At 31.5% G+C, this 25615-nt stretch overlaps 1 protein-coding gene across 3 annotated transcripts in view; it reads left to right on the forward strand.

Annotated features, from left to right (window-relative positions):
* LOC143252996 (uncharacterized) overlaps positions 1-17643 on the forward strand; it is a 38805-nt gene extending 21162 nt beyond the window's left edge. For all 3 annotated transcript variants that reach the window (XM_076506019.1, XM_076506018.1, XM_076506017.1), the window contains 7 exons: positions 117-234; positions 1273-1315; positions 2954-3119; positions 9962-10626; positions 12161-12259; positions 15217-15325; positions 16095-17643. In XM_076506019.1, the coding sequence (XP_076362134.1) occupies positions 117-234; positions 1273-1315; positions 2954-3119; positions 9962-10626; positions 12161-12259; positions 15217-15325; positions 16095-16153 (1259 nt within the window). In that variant the 3' untranslated portion in view covers positions 16154-17643. The remainder of the gene's footprint in view (positions 1-116; positions 235-1272; positions 1316-2953; positions 3120-9961; positions 10627-12160; positions 12260-15216; positions 15326-16094) is intronic.
* The last annotated feature ends 7972 nt before the right edge of the window (positions 17644-25615 follow it).

Here is a 25615-nt window from a genome sequence, read left to right on the forward strand (position 1 = left end):
GTTCTTACCATTATTTTTTATTTGAATGTTTTGAATGAAATAAGAAATGTGATTATTTCCAGTTTAATCTTATCTTTTTCATGATATTGGATTACCACTTATTTTTGTTTCTCTAGCACCAAAAAACTTTAATGATTTGAATAAATACCCTCTAAAACAAAAGAAGAAGAAGAAGAAAAATGGTAGTAAACAAAAACTCTCAAAGGATGAAATTGGAATGCCAACAAATTTCAGGTGAGAAATTAATTTTTCTTTTACGGCATACTCTTAAGATTTTATGTATACATTTAAGCTTATATTTACCAAATGATATACTGTGAGGGAAATGCTCTAAAAAATTAGTTATTGAACTTTTCAGATCAGTATTTTAACACTTTTACTTAAATGACAAATAAAGATTGTTCAGTAATAAATAAAATTAATTATCCCTAAAAATTAAATAAAAGCAAGTAATATAATGCTGAGACTTCCCTCAATATATTAATTTGATATCATATTCAAGAATCAAAACAAATACTTACCTTATTTTAGAGTATTTACATCAAATATGCATCATTTAGCTTGTGAGAAATGGTGCAAAAACTTATTTTCTTACAACGTACTTGAATTCAATTATCAATGTATTTTGTTAACTTGGCATATTTGTTTAATACAAGTGTCACAAAAGTGGGAAAGCAGTGAGTTTATAGACTGAGGCAGTGCTAAAATCCAGGGTTTGTTTCTTTGCAGTGTACAAAGCAGATAGCCCAATGTGGATTTGCTTTTAAACAAACAAACAATAAATTAAATTTTGAAGAGTAGAAAGTTCTGTCTCAGAAAAATAAAACTACTTGTTGACACATTTATCATTTTGTGATTCAGAAGTATAGAATTTTTTCTTGTCTTTCAAAATTTGTAGTGCTGACAGGAGGCATTAACACATTTTGATAAAAGTTAAATACAAAAATGACCTTTACATTCAGCTAAATATATTTTTAGTTAAACCAACATTTCACCATTGTGTCTTTTTCATCGTTAATTATATTAACTTTTATCAGTGATATAAAGTTAACATCACTATGTAACACAAATTTTGTTCCTGGATAGTATGTGTTATTTCTTAATTGCTTATGTTGTAAAAGTACAGAAAATGGCCATTATTCTTTTCATACTTTGATACGATAACACCTCATGTGATTAGTAGCTCATTATTTTTATTACAAAATATTGAACTTAGTGTCAAAGATATATTTGCTCTGTTCTCAACAAGAATGTAGTGTCTTTTCTTTTCAGGCATGTAAAGTACTTTGGTTTTGATCCCAACACAGGGTTTCATGTAAGTAAAACTGTCTTGTATGAAAATAGTTACACATTTAAATCATGTTAGGGAAAAAAACATTCATATATATATATACACTAATATAAAAATAGATTACAAGTAAATATTGTTTGATGAAGAACCTGCTTTTAGAAAATAGTTTTAAGATGGCTTTAATGGATAATGAAAGAAACTATGAGTAACAAAATTATTACTTAAAATAAAGTTTCCATCATAACCCATTCAAGCTTTTTTCAAACGTTATAGTTGTTGTTTAATGGGTATGTGTCTTGAAGAAGTAATAATCATCTTTTCTGTGTAGTTTATGAAACATAATTTCATATTGCACTGAGTATTGATCTCATGAGTTTTCAAAACAGTTAAATTAAATAGAAGTTTAGATTATCAAAGATGTTAAAGTTAATTTTGCACAACCACAAGAAAATCTATTTTGTTTTTAAGCTGTTAAAATGATGTGATCAAAATTATAAAACAGAGTTATTCTGTATTTGTACTTGTACAATATAATAAATCATGCAAACAGTTGTTCATGCACAAGTGTGGTAATTTCGTAAATTTAAAATATGATTTCTTTTTAAGGATTTAAAAAATTACTAGTTTCTGCTAAACATTGTCACAGAATGTATGAGAAATATAGTTTAAAATTACATTATTTTATTTGTTATAAGACATTAATATTATCTGTATTATATTTTTAAACACTACATTCCATATCTAGTCCCTTAGAGATTATCAAGAATTAAAAGAGTGTATAATAGTAGTATACCAACCACACTATACTTCCCATATCCATTGTTCATCATGCATTTTTCTTAATCCATAGGCCCAGCATGGCCAGGTGTTTAGGGTGCTTGACTCACAGTCTGAGGGTCATGAATTTCAATCCTCATCCCATCAAACGTGCTCACCCTTTTAGCTATAGGGGTGTTATAATTTCATGATTAACATGATGGTTGTTGGTGAAAGAGTAGCCTAAGAATTGGCAATGGGTGGAATTGACTAGCTACCTTCCCTCTAGTGTTAGACATCTAGTTGACAGCCCTTGTGTACCTTGCACAAAATTCAAAACAAACCAAAATGAACTTAATCCAAAGCTCCACGGGTTGACTGCATACAATAAACACGGCAATGTTTGAAACACTATATATGTAAGCCATTCGTGAATGTCTTTTACAAGCTGATAAAGCATGTTGCTATAAGTACAAGTAAAAAGTGTTCACATCATAACATTGTTTTATTAACGTATTTACATTATTCACAAATGAAATGCTTATATTGATTTTTTTTTCTATTATAATTTCAGATGCATAAAACTTTCTTTTCTTTTTTTTTAATAAAGTTACTTTCATCCTGACAACACCTTTTTGTACTATAGTTTATGCAGGTGCTGTAGTGCAATTTCAAAAATCTCAATAAATGACTAAAAGTATTTCTTTGTACTTTTTTGCTTTTGCTTAATTAAATTATTTAACCAGCTTGGATGTTGAAATGAATTACAAGGTCACCTGCAGGTCAGGTAAAATATTATTTTGAATTAGAGATTTAAATATAAAATATAATATTATTAACTGTTTTATTTATCATTTTTATGGCAACTTTTAAATTTGTTTTTATTTCTTTGATTGAAATCTTTAGCTAGGTCATAATGTGGATGAACAACTTAAAGAATTTTTCAGTATGGCAGGAGTATCTGAAAAACAGCTTCAAGACAATAATACACACACTTATATATGTAACTTTATTTTGGAACATGGAGTTATTGATGCAATACAAGGAAATGAAGAGCCTAAACCTTTGTCCAGTAAGTGGTCTTATTGGCTTTGAAGTAATTTCTTCTTGTAAGTCATCCATAGCTGTAGCAGTTTACACATTTCATCAAGAAATATGTTCTGATTTGTGTAGCTTAGGTTTTCTAGAAGAAGATAGGCTTGTTCTAAACATATTAATCATCCTGTAGTAAATATTGTTTTCAGTTCTTGAGCAATATTTCCATTGTTACTTATGTTCTTCAGCTCTTTAGCATCTTATCCCACTCTAAAATAAGTGTTTTAACCCTGTAGCAGTTTTAATAATCTCAGCTAAGTGCTCTCATTATTATACCAGACTTAAATACTTTCTGGTAGCTGGTTCAGACTTGTATCAACTTTAGCCATCTTCTGTTCAACGGACCATTCATGTATCAGCCTTATATAACCACTTTCAGTAAGAAATCAATTCTTGTATCAGCCTTAACCTTCCTCAGGTAAATGGTTCAGCTTTGTTTATGTCTAACTATTCTATCATTTTAGTTTAACTCGCATATAAAGTGGGAGGTCAGTTCTCTACCACCATAGTCTACCATCAAGTATATGATTTAGCTTTGTAGCATCTCCTGTCTAACCAAACATCAAGTTGGTGGAACAGTCCTTTTAGCATCTTAATATGCCATCAAGTAACAATCTAAATTAACTTGCCACTACAAACAGGGTTGAACAACAACAAAAAAAAGATACTTGATACTTTGAATTCTTCCCATGTTTGAAAGCCATTTTTGATTCAAGTGGCCCTTCCCTCAAATGGAGATTTGAAGTTTCCACTAATTTATTCTTAGGTACTTGATAAAAAATAAAAATGTCTTTCTAAACTTTTAAGAAACTCCAAGATATTAAAATCTAACTTATTGTTGTTGAACTCCTTAACAGGCAAGGAGAGGTAGGTTTATTGCAGTGATGTTAATTAATGAATTGTCCATGGGGCTGTAGGTAGAATAAACTCTTGAAGTCTGAGGCTGATGGAAAGCAGACTGTTTCTGTTGCTAGCAAATCAGTTACCATGTGTGTTAACATTTTCACCAGTCTGGTCCATCAGTACTGCCATAGACTGCTTCAGACTTGACATATCAGATTAATTGACATCCATAGTAATATAGGCATTTTCCAAAACAAGTTAATTGAATTTACATTATTGCTGAATTGACCACATATTACAAACAAACAATCCAGAGTCACAGCTCAGTCTTTGTGAAAATCCCTGTTCAGGCACCAATGTAATGATCTAAAGTAACCTACCACTATAATGAGGGTTGAACAAAAAAAAAAGTTTATTATACCTTGACAAGAACAGAAACCTAAAGTGTGACTTTCAAGCAAATTGTATACAAAGTTCACCTTAAAACACAGTAAAGAAGTGTGCCTGGCCAGGACTTCATTAAACTAACATTTAATGAATAATACGATATATAAACCCAGGTTAATAAATATTTCAATTAATCAACAAAGGAATAAGGAAAAAAAAGAACCAGACAGATAAAAAAACCTGATTACAAAATAACAAGATTCCATTTTTAAACTACAGAATCACTAACATCCAGTAATAAACAGCAGTAATGCTATTCAGTTATATTGCATAAACTGACTTGTTAAAACTCAATGTAAAGTTTTTATTCACTTGTTAGATCATGAGATTATGTCATGTGATTGTAATTTACATAATCCTGTGCAAAATATCTGTACATAATTTACAAACCCATGAACATTAATAATACCTCTACATCCACTAGAGGAAACTGATGTTAGTCTCATAATACAAGCAAAATAATCAAAATAAACATGACTATCCAGAATATGAGTTAGTATTTTAAATTTAACTAACAATTTAGAGATAAACTAAACCATATCAAATAAAAATAGAATTTGTTATTTCACACCACGTTCATTTAAATGCTCTAATCACCCCAAACCATCATACTGCTCCCCCCATGATTCATGGTAAGGTGCTATGCATTGAGATAAGTATCTTTCACCTTTCTTCTGCAGGATGTACAATTTACACTAATACTCTAATCATCAACCACTATCTAACTTATCATCAGGTTCATAGGTTAGTCCTGCAGCACATTAGTCTGTCATCAACTATGTGATTTGGCCTTGCATCAACTAACTCACATTCAGTTAAATGCTCTAATCATCAATGCTGTTTAACCCATCATCAAGTTGGTAGATAAGTTCTGTAGCATCTTAGTTTACCACCAAGTTTGTAATTTGATCTTGCAGTAACTAACCTACATTCAGTTCATTGGATTACAAGACTGTTTAGTTTATGAGTGTTATTATCTAGTTTATGTAGTGATTAAATATTTATTAAATATTTAGTTTTTATAACAAGAATGTTAAAAATTAATCATTTTAAAGGTGATAGTTATGACAATTTTTGTTATGTAAGTTTGTAGGAGTCATATGTTGTATATGCAGTTTGATTGTTGTATAAGCTGTTTGTAACATTGTTGATGTTATCTTACTTTAGAGTTTTTCTTATTATGTGAATATTGTCACTAGAGGTCTAGATATTTCTAAATGTTTTTATTATGTTATAATAGATGCAGGTACAGAGGGCAAGGAAGAAGTTAAAGTTAAGTTAGTAACAATAAAGAAAAAAAGTAAAGTTAACTAGCATGTGAGATTAGCCATAATGAGTGATTTCTAAAGTGAAAGCTTCACAGTTTGTATTATAACAATAGAGACATAGAAGAGTAACTTGTCTTGTCAGTTGGGTTCTAAATTAATTAAACCAGCCTATGTGGAGTTTTAACATAAAAGAGAATTATTTAAAGCTCTGGATACAACTGTGGGAACCCATGGGGTAATGCTAGTGAATTTATCTCTGATTGTATTGTGATAAAAGAGGAGAGAAGAAATACTTTGTTGCATAAGTTGGGTTCTGAGGAAACTGAACCAGTCTATGTGGACTTTTGACAAAAAAGGTGAAGTGTAACAATTTTTTTGCTCATACAATTGGCTTGTTTAAAACATGTTATTTTAAAACAAGTGGATTGTATGCTGTCCATTTATTGTTCTCACCAACAAATCACAGACACCTACTGTAAAGATTTTGGCTCCTATATAAAAACCTTGACACAGATAACTGTATTAATTAACAAATACTGTTTAACCTGTCAGCAGGTTTGTAGGTCAGTCCTGTGGCTTCTTAGTCTACCATCAAATATGTGATTTGGTCTTGCAATACCTAACCTACATTCAACTAAATGTTCTAAATATGCTATACCTTACTTCAAGTAAGCTCTTTACTGACTGAATTCTTTCTCAAGAAGTGACCCAATATTTTCTAACCATGCAAAACCTTATATTAGTTCTATTCTGTACAAGTAAATCTTTTTATCAAGTATGTGATACATTCATACAGCAACTTAACCTTTCTTGAAATAATCATTATATTACTAATGAGTAATTATTACCTCTGACACCGAAGGTGCAAGGTGGTTATTTTTACACCTTTTTATACTTGTCAACAAGGTTTCATGAAAACAGATTAATGGATTGGGACAAAAGTTTGTATACATTTAAGTTGTTACCCAGTTTAAAAAGTGATTAGTTTCTGGAAGGTCAAGATCATGAAAATCCAAAAAATTCCCTATTAGTTAATATGGAGACTGATTTTTCATGTTATATTTGACCTTGTAACTCAGTCAAAACTGATCATATTTTTACACATTTTGTTGGACATGGGTAGAATATTATTCCTCATTATTCTGCTAAAAATCATGTCTGTTGATAATGATGAACATATGGACAGATTTTTGTACTTTTTGAGGGCTTTTCTTTGTACTTTCAGTTTCTGCTGTAAATTTGTGGTATGAAAATCATACTAATTTTATTCTTCTTTCAGTTTAGACAGGTGAACTCTCCTCATTCAACTAAAATGTTCAATTTTTATCAACTGAAATTGGTTCTAAAATATGTATATATTGTAATTGTTTTGGTTACTTGTTATTAGTCATACCCCTTTCATGTTAGTCAGAACTCTCCTATAGAATATATCACTGCAGCTATGTAGATTAGTATGTTGTGTACTTCCTATAAAGGTTATACCTTGTGATACCTTGATGATATATTTTCTTTGGAACAAGTATTACTGCAGAATTGAAATTATTGGTCCTAGTTATCAACTTGATGGTACAATAGATAATGCCTGTGGTAATAGCACCCAAATACATAAAGGATATCCCACATGTCCCCCAGTGGCACAGCAATATGTCTGCTGACTTATACTGTCAAAAATTGGGTTTTGATACCCATTGTATAGATAGCCCATTGTGTAGCTCTGTGCTTAATTCTAAACAAACAAACAAACGTATCCCATATATCGAAGAAAATCCAAACTCTGATGTTAAACCAGCCAGCTCTCATGGAAAATCAGTTAAGGGCATACACCCACAGTATCTCAAATCTTACTGCACATTTTACTGTCTGCATGTTATTCTGTGTATAATGTAAAAGGTATTATTATATCTCAATTAAAAAAAGATTTTAACAGACTGTAACAATAGTAATTATTTTATGGATACTGTTTTAATATTCATAAATAAACTGAAAGGTAATGGATATAAGGACTGATAATTAAGTAAATTACATTAACTTTTCTGTAATAAATACAAAAATATTTGAAAAGTAAACTCTCAATTATGGAAAATACATATAGAGACATTAGAGGTTATTAGTTACTCTTGACCTTAATAGAATTTTATTCAGTATACCTGGACAGAAAGACTTATCTCAAGTAGCTGTGTTTGTCTTGGCTTTCCTGTACTATTCTTGACTAAATCTTCAAGAGTTTTGTACAATGGACTATCTGTGCTTTGCCTACAAAATATATAGAAACCAAGTTTCTAGCATTGTAAGTCTGCAGACATACCACTGAGCTACTGGGGGTCATCTCCAAGAGAAATGGAGGAAGTTGATTATGTAAAAACTATTAATGTAGGGTTTGTAGTTTTGCTTAATATCATTTTGCAAGGATAGAGATTTGGAATTTCACATAATAGAAATTTTAAGGTGGTTTCATTTCTTTAAGAAATTCAAGAACCCAAAAAGTAACTGTCTTTCCACATCTGGCTGCAGACAGTGAAAGGCAATAGGAGTTGAGATGTTGTAGGTGTAAGCACTCAGCTCCATACCCTGAATTAATTTTCCATGCTTGCTGGCTAGTTTAACATAAGTGTTTGGATTTTGTCCGATATATGGGAGATACCTGATGCATTTGGATGCTATTAACATAGACATCTGTTATGATGCCAAGTTGACAACTAGTACTGACAATGGAGACTGTACAGTAATGCTTATTTAATATTATGTTTATTATTGGTTTATAGTGCTGATTTATTCACTTATTAACAACTAATGTAAATAATAGTAATGTTATTAGAGCTGTTTATTTTCTTATGGGATATATCTATCTACAGTACAAAATATTAAGACAAAGTCAAACATTATATTTTGGCTACTTTCAAAGATCAATGGAAGGTAAATCACAGGTGAAACATCATAATTTTATTAATCTTCATATTTAGTACAACAGAAACTCGGTGGAAGCATTTCAGTTCAGTAAACAGTTGATATTTTGTGTGTGTTCCATTTGCTTTAATAACTACAGACAGTCTTTAAGGCATTGTTGGAACATATTAATCAAATTGTCCTTAGGAATTTTATTCCAAATGTCTCTAATACATTCCCACAAAGTTTTTAGGAAGTAAATTTTGATTTGTGAAGTTTTTCTACCATTCCTCCTGTTACCCATGGTTAATATCATTACCTGTAAAGTTAATCAGTGCACTTAAAAATATCAGAGATAAACAGAATCGTTTTTATCTTTATTGATATGTCTTCTTATCAACTTGAACTTGAAGAAAAGCAAAAATGATTTCTTCTGCTCTGGTTTAGATCTATAATATTTGTTTAAAATTATAAAAGTGAATAACATTTTAAACAGGAATTATGTAAATTAAAAGCTTACCTTTTGTGTATTTCCAATTGTTATTTTCTATCCTTACTGCTACTTGTATAAATCATCATATTAAGCTCCATTAATAAGTATAAGTTTTTCTATTTTGAGTCAATGTTTTGTATGCTTAGTAATTTGTTTTTTTTTGAAATAGAAAAATTTTATACAGCTAAAGTGAAGAGACAATGTTGATTTTTGGTCACAGTTACTTGGTGCTTATGTATTTATGGAAAGCACAATCTTTTCTGTTATTCCTCTCTCCCCAATTTCTTATGGTTTACAGAACAAAGGGTTAAAGTCTAATGTGCAAGAAAGATTAGATAAATTTAATCTCTGAAGTCTTATTTAAGAATACATTTTTTGCTAGAACAGGTTTCATTAAATGAAATATAAAGCATGAGTATTTTAAGGATATGCTAGCAGTGTTATTTATTTGCTTGTTTCAAGTTAAGCATAAAGCTGCACAATAGGTTATCTTTGCTCTTCCCACCTTAGATATTGCAACCAGATTTCTACCATTGCAAGTCCAAAGACATACCACTGTACCATTAGAGAGCTACAGATGGGGAGGAGGGGGATGACAGAATGATATCAAAACTATAACTAGGGAAACAGAAAATTGATCATGTGATTCGTGTTTTCTCTTTTTTTTCAGATATATTTGGTGTTAAAGTGTTGTGCTATTTAATTTATAGTATAGGTTAGTCAGATTGAGTGAAAGAAATAGAAAATGCTGGCATGTTAAAAGTGTAAAATATAATACATAAATTTTTCACTCCTTCCTGTTATTAAGCTTGTTTTTGGAGTTATTTGCTAGCCTGTTTTAAGCTTTTCAAATAGTATAATATAAATACCAACTGTTTCATTCAGATGCTCCTGCACCAGATGTTAGAAAGGATTCATCTGGTACACTTTCACCACTACCACCTCCTCCTCTATCATCATCTAGTGTACCTCTCCCACTACCTCCTCCTCCTCTATCATCATCTAGTGTACCTCTCCCACTACCTCCTCCTCCTTTATCTTCATCTGGTGTACCTCCCCCACCACATCCTCCTCCTTTATCTTCATCTGGTGTACCTCCCCCACCACATCCTCCTCCTTTATCTTCATCTGGTGTACCTCCCCCACCATCTCCTCCTCTATCATCATTTAGTGTACCTCCCCCACCACCTCCTCCTCCTTTATCTTCATCTAGTGTACCTCCTCCTCTATCATCATTTAGTGTACCTTCCCCACCACCTCCTCCTCCTTTATCTTCATCTAGTGTACCTCCTCCACCACCTCCTCCTCTATCATCATTTAGTGTACCTCCCCCACCACCTCCTCCTCCTTTATCTTCATCTAGTGTACCTCTCCCACCACTTCCTTCTCCTCTATCTTCATCTAGTGTACCTCTCCCATCTCCTCCTCCTTTATCTTCATTTAGTGTACCTCCTCTTCCTCCATTCTCATCCAGTGCATCTCCCACACCATTACCACTGCTCTTTTCTCCAAACCCATCTGATGAACCCAAGAGAGGTAAAAGGCTACAGGTGAGTCTGTATAAATTATAACTAGCTATTATTTTAAGATAAGATTCTTTATATTCTATCAACATTTTTGTAACTTTCTTTTTTATTGTAAATCTTCAAATTTGAAAGTGTAGTCTGTTGAAAGTTAATCATATTTTGTTTATTTCTTTTGTGTACTGTTATTGAATTATATTAGTGTCATTTTTAAAAATTTATTAATATGCAAGTAGATAGTTTTATAAAGAAAATAATTAAGATTTTGTGAGAAGGAGATATTTCTTATATTAGGCACTATAGAACTTGTTTTTTGCAACAATAGGTGAAAGTTTTCTGTTAAAGAAATATTTAAATGAGTTACTATTTTTCTCTAAAACTTCAGGTGAGGAATAGTTTGTCTACTGTTAGTGTTCCTGTGTTTGGTCTCAGTCAGGCACATTGTTTTTCATTCTGTGTTTATAATGATCTATTGCTGTAATATTGGAAATGTTTGTGTATATACCATGAGGGACCAATATCTTAAAACAAGAAGTTTGTTTTAACTTACAGTGATGTTGGGAATTTGTTTCATTGCTTATATGAACTTCATAATTATTATTATGGTTTATTCTTATGTTTTAAAATCAGTTTTCTCCCTAATTTTTTCCATACTTACATTAATTATACAAGGTAGTCAAATCTATGAAAACTGTTGATGTAGTATTGTTTATTGCTTTAGAAGCATAAAACTAAAAATAAACTAAAGAGGATTATGTAGTATCATTAATATTAGAATACAATTAATTTTATGGTGTTCATTGCGTCTGTACAAGGTAATCAGGCCACCAATGATAAGTTAAACATTTTCAAATAATAAAAATAGAAGTTTTTGATATGCAAGCTCTTAAGTTACATACACTTATCATAATGTCTGGAATATATATAGGTAAACTGAATTAACTTCAGCTATTTCAGCTAGGCTTGTCAGATAACGGATAGCCTAACACTATTATTTTAAAACAAGTATAATTAATTAAAGTCATGCTTCACAAGCTTAGAAAAGGCATTCATGTCATAACAGTTATAAGTTATGTACAGTAGAATTATATTTCTGATCTGTGTAGTTAAACAAAGATTATATAGGTCCTTTGAAGTCCTGGTAAATCTACAGAAAATGAGAACTAAAAAGTTCAGTACTGGCTGTTCTGGAAAAATAGTGTTTTTAAGTCATAAACCTGGTAATGTCTTGAAATTGAAGTTCCAATAAAAACTTATCTTGTGAAATAATTGACTATATTAAACAAACAAACAAATTAAAAATTGACTGTAAAAATTTCATTTGTTTAAATTCAAATTTAATTCTGTGATAATATTCAAGAGTTTTGGAAATTTGAGTGTGGGTCATGGAGACTCTTGATGTTTCATTTCTAAAATCTGTATGAATCCTGGATAAGGTAAAGGTATTTTAAAAATGTATATAGGAATATATAGCAGGTATATATATCACCGTGTATTACAACAAGATTTATAAAATCTATCTTTTAAATTGATTAGATTTATGTAAGTGTATTTTTACTAGCACATCAAGATGCTTTCAGAATCAGAAGGAAGTGTCAGTTCTTCAGATCCAAGAGGTGCCTTACTTTATCAGATAAGACAGGGTGTCAAATTAAGATCTGTAAGTTTTTCTATTCGCTTTTCACTGCTAATTAAATTAAGTAAAGTGCTTAAGAGAAGGTCTTCATTTAGTACTGCTTGAACACTTTTTTAAAATCTACAAAGAATACAAATCAAATGTATTTTAAATGAGCTTTTATAATGTACACATAGTTTAGATATCAGGTTACCCCAATATTAACCCTTTTGGTGCATAATTATATTATGTACTGGTTCCTGAAAAGTGCCAATCATCCACCATAAAATCAAAGTAGGAATGTGATAATTCCTTGTCCTTTTTTCAATATCAAAAGGAGATGATATAGTTTCTATATCTGGCATAACAATTCCCTAATGTACACCACACGAATACTGAATAGAAAAAACAAGTGAAAATGATGAACACAGACTTGTACATTTATTTTAGCACCTCATAACAAAATATCTGGCTTGTATTAGTATATATACTAGAATGCTGAATATATATATAAGGTGTAACATATAAAAATGGTAATATATTAATAAAACTAACCACAAATTGTGGAGCTATTTACTGCAAGCCTGAGCTGATGGCTAAGCATATGTAAACACGTCTACTAGATGTGATGCTGCTCACAGATAGCAGCACTGCAGAGATGTGGCATGGATTTCAAGGACTTGAGGCTGTTCCCACTTGTCACAATGGAAGGAAATGATTTTGTGAAGCTGTGACCTCACTTCAGGAGGTCTTGACACAGAAACAGGGCCAAGCATATATGTGAGCCTTATGATAATATACTCTTCAAAAAAGAAACGCAAAAGGCAAAATATGAGACACATTGTTAACAAGTTTATTCCGGGTAGTTCTGTATGACCTGTGTGAAACTTTGCACATTCACTGCTGAACATCCAAAGTTTGCAAAGGCGAAGTTCACGCTCACTAGGTGACGTTTAATGTCACTCAACATCAATAATGAGTATGCCCCCCGTGAGCATCAATAACTGCTTGACATCTCCTGCCCATGGAAGCGATGAGATGACGAATCACATCCTGTGGAATGGCTGTCCACTCAGCCTGCAAAGCTGCTGCAAGCTGAGGTAGAGTTTGCGGTTGAGGTTGTTGCCGTCGCAGACGTTGGTCCATCTCGTCCCAAAGATGTTCGATGGGGTTTAAATCTGGTGATCTGGAGGGCCAGGGAAGAACGTTGATGTTGTGGTGTCTCAAGAAGACAGTGGTGAGTCGGGCTGTGTGAGGACGGGTGTTGTCATGTTGAAAAAACATCGTTGAAGTTTACCATGATGGGTTGCACATGGGGCCTAAGAATCTCGTAGACGGTTGCGTATGGTCTGATCGGAAATCCTATGCAGCCCTGGTATGGTTGAAGCAGAGATGTCGCAGTGGTGGTCCTATCCCAAAGGTGACGTAACCGGATGTTTCGATCTTGTGTGGGCATGGTCACACAAGGTCTGCCAGATTGTGGACGGTCACGAGTTGATCCATGTTGTTGGTGACGATTCTATAGCCTTGTGATGGTGCTTGAGTGGACATTCACAGCTCTGGCAACATCTGATCGAGATTCGCCTGCTTCCAAGCGACCAATGGCGTTGTTGCGTTGTGCATCAGTCAGTCTTGGCATAACTGTATTGCGTGTCTGTGGCTTAACACTGAGCTATGGAAACCGAGAACCCGTCACTTTTATAGGGATTTTGCACATGTTGCACTTGCAGAACATGCAGATCTCTCAAACAAATTTATTGGACACGCATGCATTTTGGCGAAAAATCCGATGTTTTCCTCCGTTTTTAAAGTGCACAACTTTTATTGTCATTTTGGTCTGACAATCAGTGCCTTAACACGTGTAACATCACATACTCTAAGCTTGTAACGTTATTACATATATTTCTCTTTAAAATAATAAAAATATCCCTTTTGCATTTTTTGTTTTGAAGAGTATATTTTTGTGTTAAACATTTTTTTGCTTATAGTTGAGGATTAGTACAAGTTTATGACCTTCTTAAACCAACTTACAAGGATATTTTAACTATAAACAGAACATTTACACAAAAGTTATCAAATTACCTGAATATACCTAAATGGAAAAAAGATATAATCACTAATTATGGAAGGACAAAATAAATGTTTCCAATCATCACAATTCTTCTAGCTTTCTAGTAATATGTTATAGGTATTCTGAAAAGTAAATTGCATTACAAAAGCTAAACATTGATAAAAGTTCACAGTTACACATCAGAAGCCTCCCAGTGGCTCAGATGTAAGTCTGAAGGCTTGTAACACTAAAAATCAGGTTTTGATACTTTGGTGGTTACAGCACAGATAGTTTGTTGTGTATGTATATGGCTAATACTCAAAAAACAAACACAAAAAAATCTGTTCCCATAAAGAGTAAGTTTGATTTTTTACATTTCCAAAACTGTATCAGAGTGATCTTTTTTTTTTTCAGTTAGTCAGTACTTAAGCATTTATCTAAGATAAAATTTGTTCATAATATTTATAATATTATAATATTATTTATAATAATAATAATAATACTTTTGAGTCCATTTATTTACCTCTCACATCTAGCCCAGGTTAGTTTTTCAATGCTAAAACAAATTTAAAATTTGAAAAAATAGCTGAAATTTAAAAACAAATGTATTAGTTCTTATCAAAACAACATAAACTTAAACTTCGGTTGAAAAAAAAAAGGATTAATTGATAAAAATAAACATTTGTAAATTAATTTAAACTTCAAAATATTGGTTTTTACTAAACCAAATAAACAGAAAAAACAAGCTAAATAATGAAAAATATATTTTGGATCATACATAAAATCTAAAAATACAAAAATAATGAAAAAATGAAGACAAAAATACTTTTAGCTTGTAAATAAAAAATAACATTTGTTTGTGTATTTTCTAAATTCTTAATGAAGTTGGTAAATTGAAAAAAGGATTAAACAATTTTTTAAAGAATAACACTAAAATGATGTACCTCTTCAGGTTTCAGAAAAACCTAAATCTATCACACCAAGGTCATTGCCTCTGGAAGATCTTGCAGGAGCTCTTGCTCGAGCTTTGCAAGAAAGATCTCGCGTAATACAACTGACAGGTTTGTTTTATAGTTGTAAAATGGCAAACTGATAAGTGTAATTAATTGTTCTTCCATTTCACTTGGATATTAAGTGTTAAGCTACTCAATTACTTTTAGTATTGTAAGATGTAAAACATTTGTACAAGTGATGATTTTTATGTTTTTTAATTAATAGTATTTAATTTAAATTGATCAACATTATATATGTTTGGTACAGCTGGGAGATTAGTTAATATAATCTATTTCCTCTAAGCATTTATTACATCAGTTAATACCACATAAAATAAATGGTAACTTGAAATTACAGTTCAATTGGTTAATGTCAAGAAAATACTCAAATAACTGAAATTATAGCTTTTGATTATTCCAGCTATCCAAGTAATTGAAATATTACCATTCTGATTTCTCATTATTATTTTTAATTGATTAAAGACATCATAAAAATAATCAACTAAGCAAAATTGTTGTATCTGGTTTTCTGTTTTTGGTTGTTTCAGCTATCTGAGTTTTGTAGTAATACATATAATTAACAAATGTGTCCATTTCTATGTTTCAAATTTTTAAGCATAAAATTATTTGGTTCAGTGGAACAGATATTTCTTGAATTAGCAGAAATTCATCACTATTTACACCACAAGAATTGTAATAACAGTCACATTCATTCAGATAAATTGTTTGCTATTTTGTTTTCAGTTTATTAAACCAAAATAAATGTACAATTATACTTCTAACTATTTCCTGTTTAGAAGGGTATGGATATATTTCATTTGAGTATATAATATTCTAGATGGAAGTGATGGTCATAGTGATGAAGATGAAGAAAACAACGATGAATGGGACTGTTAATAGGCTTTTTAAATAAATCATTTTTGAACATTATTAATTTCCATGTGGGAACTTTTGTGATCCTTTCTGTTACTGTAAATCTCAATTATTTCAAACATTAATGATTTTTTAAAATTTGCTGTTTTTTAATGTAATTTCTATTTTAAATTGTAACATTTTATTGAAATATAAATTATTTTAAATGCTTAAACTTAATGATATGATACTACAAAATCTACATCTGGCATAACCTTTGTGAAACATTTACCAATTGTTAATGACCATTTGTAAGAAACTAAAAATTTAATTAATGAATTTGTTTATATGATCAGTGTATAAGTGCCTTTATCTTCTTGCTGCTACTAGTTTCTTGATAAAATGTTTAAAGGTTGTGGTTATACATAATGTTATATTTATATTCCTTAATATACTCAGAAGATGTGCATTGAATTTTAATGCAGCTTACATTATTTGAAAGGTTTCTCAGTATATTTGATAGGGGAAGGAGGAGGTAAAGCAGTTATAAGCATAACTAAGTGTTAAAAAATGTAAACTCTTTATAACATAAATTAATTTCTTCCTTTCTCTGTAAAAGTAAAAAAGTTAATGGAAATTACTCTCTTATAAAGGTTTATTTATTTTACACACATTTCAAAATCTGTGTGTTATGGATAAACTTATAACCTATGCAATATTGCAACTGGTCTTAAATTCAAAAATAAGAGTTAGGATTTTAAGTTTTATATTAAGAGCATAATTGTACATATTCTTTGTTAATGTAAATTTTTAAAATTTTCTATTGGTAAATGTTTCTGAACATAAGAATTAGTGATATTTTTTGGGTATATAAATAAATGTATGTATGTGTGTTATTTTGTAACAAACCATTTGTGAGAAGGAAACCAATATTTGTTTTAAATCTTTAAAGTAAATCTTGTGTGAAAATTTTGTTACACTTGCCAGCAATATACAATATGAGATCATAAAGAGGTATATATATATATATTTATAATTGATATAATTGTTTTTTATACTGAAGATTTTAGAAGCAATATTTTCTATATATAAAAACCATTGTAACGAAGAAAACATTATATTTCAGGATTTCTCTGATGAGGAAACATGCTTGTTTATTTTTTTATTTGATTGGCTAATATGGGTATTATAAGAGAAATATTTTGTTGTTTTCTTTACATATTGTACTCTAAGAATATTATTACTTGTTTTAAAAATGCTTACAAATACAAAATGTCATTCTGTGATAAATTATAAGTAATGTACTTAAGAAAGTTAAATATATAATCACTATAAGGTAAACAAACTAACATGTATAGACAAGAATCAAAATATGTTTCTTCAAATCTGTGAAATAATAATCTTATAAGCTAATTGTGGATCTCCAATTTGATTCTGATCTCATTAACTTGGCTGTTAATTATTGTTTCAATTATGTTATGAAGAAGACTAATTACTGTACTCATTATATGCACTAATAAAAATTACCCAGTTAACATGAAGTGTTGATTACTTTTAGATTAAAATAAATGTTATAATTATTTATATCAGTAGTAAGTATGTATTAAAGTATCATTCAGATGTCAGGGAAAATTTTAATAGTACATCCAAGTTCAAAGTATTAAATGATTACAATTTAAAAGTTTCTCAGGAAATTCTGGTAAGATGGTGTCCCAGTGGTGACCAAAATAATAAGAAAAGTAAGGGGACATAACTTTTATTATTTGTTGATTTAACCTTTTGTAAGCAGTTGTAACCTGTACATATGGCAGATACACTTATAACCTTCACTATATTTTGTTAGTGTGATAGCTTTTTATTAGCCCTGATAAAATTCACATCAACAAGTGTCAGTAATTATACTCTGCTGAACTAAATAACAAGATTCAATATTCTGATTAAATAATGAGCATTACCAAAAACTATATTTTAAAACAAAATAAAAAAAAGTAGGACATTGGACCAACAGTCACAGATTTTGTTTTTAATACCAAATTTGTTAACTGAAAATGTTTATAAAGTTTCTTCAGATTTGAATGTACACTGTTTTTATAGTCCAGTATGTATTAAATAGGTTATTTGGTGGACTTGTTTTGCAAAATTTGTTTTATTTAGTAGATTTCACTTATTTACAAAACTTGACTGACCAAAATAATAATAATAAAATATTAGCACAGTATAAGACACATCAAATGACTAAATCAGTTTTAGCTCTGTACTTGTCTCCATGACCAGTGTTTGTCTAAATAGAACTAAATAATGTTATTACAAACTTGTATACATGTCAGTTCAATGGGATTGAGGGAAGAACCTTCCTTAACTCACAGTTTAAGTTTTGGTTGTCTTCTAGGAAACTGCGATTTGATACAGCTACAGATTTGTGCACTTTTTATTAAATCCTTATTAAAACAGTTAAAGGAATATGTAATTTCTCCTTTTACCATGAATATTTTTTTAATTATTAGAACTCCTGGCTTTATCATCTTTACATAATTATAATTTTGAAAACAAACTACAAAATTTATCTGTTGAAACACATCAGTTGATTGATAATGTCATTATGAATGGATTACAGAAGTGTATTTTACAGTTCGAGGATAATACAGGCAATGTGTTTAAGCAACTTTGACTTGTTGGATAATATACAGAAATTACATATTGTTATATATCAACTCTTTTAATTATAGTTTGTCAGGTTTTCCAAGGCTAATCATTATAAGATTCTGCCTCACAGTGACTTCTCAACAGTGAGAGAGTATTTTTTTACTTTTTTAGTCAATGTGCCCACCTCAAGAATGAAAGCCCTATTCTAATAGACTACTGGCCAAGTAACAGTTATCTTGATTGTCATGTTCATCTGGCATAAGGGGCATAAAGTCAACTTATGTGGTTTATGTAAACAGTGTAAGAACATGGTTTTATAATCTAGAAACCTATGCAAAGATGTCAGCATTTGCATCTCAAGTGTCTTTCTACTGTTGAGTAAAGTAAATGTAACTCTGCAAAAGGAACAAGGTGGAATAGAGATAATGACATAGCCTGGAAAACAAGTAATCAAACCTGGACTGAATTATATGACCTAGATCTGGTAAAGGAGGCAAGAACTTTATGGAATAAAACCTATGTTTTCTACAGCCTCTGAAGTGCAAGAGAAGAAATGAAATGAACTGTTCAGAAAGGCAAGTCTCGCAAGCACTTCCCATGGCATATGGCTTAACAGAATGTAAAACATGGCAACGTTAGTCATTTATGATGGTGAAAATATCCCTATTCATGCAAATGAACACTAAAGCAAGGCCTTATTGTGCAGATATATTAATTAATGCAACCATGGCAACATTCAAAAGTAAGCTACAGCAGTCTGTATTTAAGCAACAACTTCATACAGATATGTAAACCCTTTTTAGTGTACACAACATATACAAAGCTTTAAGTATATCTAAAGATGGAACTACAGGTCTAGAGGTGTAAGAATGTTTACATAATTTCAGGATCTTACAGAAACAAATTTATTGAAATTAGTACCAAAGCACCATCATGGCTGAGAAACAGATAACACCTCTGAGACATTGGTGTTTTTATCAAACTTTTTTTCAAAATCTCTGAAGCATTACTTTCATACTAAAAAAATGATTAGCAAGATCTCAGAGAAAGTTATAGGTGCAATACTTTCCTATCAGATTGAACCAAAGCTGCCCTCATCCTTAGATAGTTATCATGGTGGAAGAGAAACTAAAGTAATACTGAATTTACTGTTGAATATATATGAAACCTTTAAATTGAACATCTATATTATATCTAAAGTATATTCCACCTGTCGATTTTTGCTCACAAAATGCTCAAAACAGGCACCAGCATGTAACCTGTGTAAGGTGAATTGTTGTAGCACTCAATGTCAGAAGATGCATCATTAAGTGTGGAAGCTAGAAATCAGACTGGATCACCATCAGAAACAGGTGTTGTGTACTAACTTTTGATAACAACATTCTAGTGTACAGTAGAAGTTCCAGAAAAGCTAAAATTGAAAACAAGATCAAGATGGAAGTTTCTTTTATCACGATAAATAAAAGGTCATGTGACATAAGAATGGTCATCAATCCTGCCACACCCATGTTCAACACACTAAACAATAGATATGGTGATAGGAACATTGAAAATCAGCCTAGATAAGAAACTCAGGGACTGAACAGAAGGTGAAGCAGAAAAATTCTGGCACTACCTATTTGAAGTAACACATCATAGCCACAAATGATTCCTATAAAAAAAATAAGTTGTTTTTACATTCACCATCTCACAATGAACCAGAAATAGACAGTACAATCAACCTCATATTTACAATAGACTTGCAGCCTGTACTACATAAAATTGTGTGTTCTATTCAGGTAAAATGAGTCAACTTCAGAGAAATGGGATTAATCTGTTTAATAATGGGAAGTTCAACGAGATATTTATTATGAAGTAAGTCAGTTGTTTGATTTTGATTGGGTTTAGGAAGAAAATCTGGACAATAATGCACAAAACCACCATGAAACAATCCTTATTTTTGCTTGGAAACAGGACAGGGAAGCTCCTTTGTTATATAATTACCTCTACACTCTACTAACAATTTATAATGACGTTTATAAATAAATTAATGTTACACGTTATCTTATCACTTTTAGACTAATTGGAATAAGAAATTACATCAGATGTACAACATTTTTTATGAGAAAATATGACTAATATCATGAAAAGTTCAGGTATTTATAAAAGCCAGTGTTAAAATTAGAATTTGAGACCATATTTGAACAGATCTCAAAGAAAGCATTTTAAAAAACATATAGTTTTACATAATTTTCTATTATCGAATAAACAGTGTAACAAATTAACATTTTTGGGGGGTGGACTTTTTTTTTCCCACCTCTGTATGTGTCAGGTTATTTAGAGGTAAAGCTGAACAAGGATGCTCACAAGAGAAGCCTCTATATCAAATCCAACACAACTCTATTTGCAGAATATCAGTCTTGTCTATTCTAGTATGGCAAAAATGGAAACTGTGGAAAGACTAGATCAGTATTCAGAAGGAATGAGACTGTTGGAAAATGGAAGTCTTGTATGGAAAAAGGAAGGGTTGGGAATCAATAGAACACTATGCAGTCAAAATTCCACTTGTAACATCAGTAAGTAAACACTTTTCTACCTCCATGAGAGAATTCAGCATCTGTATGATACAAGTTTCTAGAATATCAAATGCATCACCATTTTCTACTTCTTCAGTTTCATCAGAATTATATGAGATTTGAACAAAGGTTCTTCTCTGTTTATGGTACATTTTAGATTTTCATGCTGGGTATACCATAATGGATTAACATCTTATGGTACTCGTGCTGGTCCATTATGCCATCTATTTTGTGAATATTTCCTGTTGCTTCAGCAGAAAAACACCTCAAACCATCACATTGCCTTTGCAATGCTTCATGGTAGGTGCTATACATCAAGGTAAATATCTTTAACCTTTTTTCTGCTAGACATGCAACCTACACTCTTGACCAAATATTTCAAACTTGGACTCATGTTTCCATAACACTCTTTTTTTTCAATGATTCACAGTCCAGTTTTTGTACTTTTTAGCAAATTAACATTCTTGACAATACTTGGAGATCAAAGTAAATGTTTCTTTTTTAACTGGTGCCCAAACAAATATTCCATTCTTGATACTGTAGATCTGGACACTTTTCTGTTCTTTGGTACATGTTATTTATCTCATGCTATAAATCAGTGGCCGTCTACCTTCTATCTTAAAGGCTACATAAACGAAGATACTTAACATAAGTATCACTGAGCTTCAGATGTTCTGCCTATTCCTTTTGTATTTTCAAATTTACTTGTCTCAGTCTCATTATCTAAGGTGTACTTGGCAGTGTTTGGGGAACATTTCAACTCTGCAGCAATTTGTTGGTGTCCAACTAGCATCACATAAATCTTTTATGCAAACTCTGTGCTATAGTGACAATTCTCTATGATTTTTGTGTTAAATACTGTTTGTATCAAGGTTTATTTGTGGAGTGTTATTAAATTGATTTATTCTAGCATTTACTGGAACCATATGCTGACTTATTTCTATATAGTTAAGACAGTTATTTCAGACCCTAAACTTGATCAGTATGTTCAATCAAACAGAACTCTTATGACGTGCCCTTGATACAAGTATGTAGGAATTCTAAGTATACTCACCCTGACATTTTCAGTTGTTAACAGGGATCAGAGAATCATTACCATAGTGTTGAAATATACATTATATAATAACATGAATGAATTAGCCCCATAAAATGAAAATAATGGCAAATATTCTCTTATCCTAACACTTTTACACAGTACTGTACATGTACATAACAATACTTTCTTCCCATCGTAACATACATCTACACAACAGTATTTCCTTTCCCTTGTAACCTATCTACATGCAACAGCGCTTTCCATTGTAAAATGAATGTACACAGCAGTACTTTCAAGTATAATGCACATGTACACAAAAGTTCCTTTCCATTATAACATATATATATATATATACACACACAACAACTCTTTCCATTGTAATGTAAGAACACGCAACGGCATTTCTTTTCAATTATAACATAAGTGTACATGACAGTACTTCCTTCCCATTGTTACGTATACGCACACAACAGTATTTCCCACTGTAACATAAGTGTACACAATAATACTTTCCATTGTAACATATACATACACAACAGTGCTTCTTTCCCATTGTACTTACATGTACACAACAGTATTTCTCATTGTAACATGTACATGCACAACACTATTTCCTTCACATTGTAACATATATGTACACAACGTATTTCTTTCCCATTGTAATATACACTGCTGGCCAAAACCTTAAGTCCAATGAACATAAAGAAAAAATATGAATTTTGCGTTGTTAGACTCAATCACTTATTTGAGTAGAGCTTCGAAAGATGACAATAAGAAAATAGAAAAAAAAATTTTTAGCATTTAATAGGGAAAATGTGAACACTATAAAATTAGCCTAAATACTAGCTGGTCAAACGTTTAAGACCATACTGAAACGAAGCGTTAATCGGTAAACAAGTAACGAAATTTAGTCATTTGTGTTCAAGCATTAGCGTTGTCAACATTTCCTCAATGACATCTCCTGTGTTACATTGGGTAAAAACATGGCAAAGGCTAAAAAGTTGACAGAGTTTGAACGTGGCAGAATTGTCGACCTGCAAAAACAAGGTCTCTCTCAACGTGCCTTCGCTGGTGAGATTGGACGTAGTAAAACTGTTGTTGCAAATTTCTTAAAAGACCCTGAGAGATCGGAACAATAATTACAAGTGGTCGGCCCAAGAAAATTTCGTAAAACCAGGCCCTTACAGACGCAGAATGCAGATCAAGAACAATAAGACGGCATCTGCGAGAGAAAGGCTTTAAAACCGTAAACGTCTTTAAAGGTCACGCCTCCTTCTACACCACGAAACAGTTCGGTTAAACTTTGCTGAGAAGCGCCAAACATGGGACGTAGAAAAGTGGAAGAAGGTTTTGTTCTCTGATGAGAAAAAATTAACCTGGATGGTCTAGATGGCTTCCAACGTTACTGGCAAGATAAGGATATCCAACCGGAGACATTTTCTACACGACACAGTGGAAGAGGTTCCATCATGATCTGGGGTGCTTTCTCCTTCCATGGAATAATGGAGGTTATACAGGGGCGTCAAACAGCAACTGGCTACATTGGCATGTTGGAGAGAGCATTCTTATTGACTGAAGGCCCTCGCTTGTGTAGAAATGACTGGATATTTCAGCAGTACAATGCCCGCAGAACAAAGGACTTTTTCATGACGAATAACATGATTCTTATGGACCATCCAGCGTATTCACCCGAACTGAACCCCATTGAAAATGTTTGGGAGTGGATGGCAAGGGAAGTCTATAGAAATGGACGTCAATTTCAAACAGTGCATGATCTTCGTGAAGCCGTCTTCACCACTTGGAATAACATTTCAACCAGTCTTCTGCAAACGCTTATATCGACCATGCCAAAGCAAATGTTTGCAGTTATTCGCAATGACGGCCGTGCAACTCATTACTGAGACCTCTTGTTGGGCCGTTTCTACCCTGTTCAGGACTTCTTTTTGGTATGACCTTAAATTTTTGACCAGCTAGTATTTAATCTAATTTCATAGTGTTCATATTTTCCCTATTAAATGCTAAAAAAGATTTTTTTAATTTTCCCTTTTCTTATTTTCATCTTTCGAAGCTCTACTCAAATAAGTGGTTGAGTCTAACAACGCAAAATGCATATTTTTTTCTTTATGTTCATTGGCCTTAAGATTTTGGCCAGCAGTGTACATGTATATAACATAATTTCCTTCCCATGATAACATAAATGTAAATAACAGTACTTCCCATTGTGACATATACGTTCACAACAATACTTCCCACTGTAATATACATGTACCCAACAGTATTTCCTTCCCATTGTAATATACGTGTGTATAACATTGTTTCCTTTTCCACTGTAACATAAATGTACACAACAGTGCATAATATTGCGACATATATGTACACAATTTTTCCCAACTTAACATACGTTCACAAAACATTATTTTCTTTCCATTGTGACGTACAAAACTATTTCCTTTTCGTTGTAAGATTCATGTACAAAATAGTACTTCCTTCCAATTGAGAAAAAATGCTATGATAGTTATTAAGCTAACAAGGCTTTACCGCTATGAACGTTTTGTCAGTCATTTGTACCATTTTGAATATGGTGTGATTTAATTTTTACTGGCTAAATACACACTTCAGATTGAGACTTGATAGAAATAAGCTAATTCTTAATAATTCTTAATTTATTGATCTATGAGTAATCCTGAGGATATACAATGTGTATAATACAAGATAGCAAATGATGATCTATGTGTTATAATTATTTTAACATACAAAAACAGTGGATAAACATAAGCAAATATTTAACTCAAATAACCTGCACTGAATATTTAAAGAAACAAAAATGGCCCTGGAAAGTATTTTGCATATATGTATGTGGTTTCTTATACCAAAGCCACATCGGACTATCTGCTGAGTCCACTAAGAGGAACTGAATTGTTTTAAATGTTGGTATTATTTAGCGGGGAACAGTCTTTTGTAACTTTTTGTTTCATTATTTCTGGACCAAGCAACGAACCCTTAGAAGTTACATTTGTTGCACAACACTATTAGATCTGAATTAATGACTGCTAGTCTCGGTGGTGTAAGTTCTTATCTTTTGTAAAATATAATCTTACTAAATAGATGTGACTTAGATAGCAATTTCTTCAAATATTAATGTGTACATATGTATTCGAAAGACGACTGGTATTTGTATTAAAACTTTAATTAAAATAAAGTACAGTTAAGGTTTCGACTTTCTTATGTCATCTTTTGGTTAACTAACAGAATTTGCCACTAATCGTTGCATAT

Source organism: Tachypleus tridentatus, chromosome 6 (assembly GCF_004210375.1).
Source record: "Tachypleus tridentatus isolate NWPU-2018 chromosome 6, ASM421037v1, whole genome shotgun sequence".
Taxonomy (NCBI): Eukaryota; Metazoa; Arthropoda; class Merostomata; order Xiphosura; family Limulidae; genus Tachypleus; species Tachypleus tridentatus.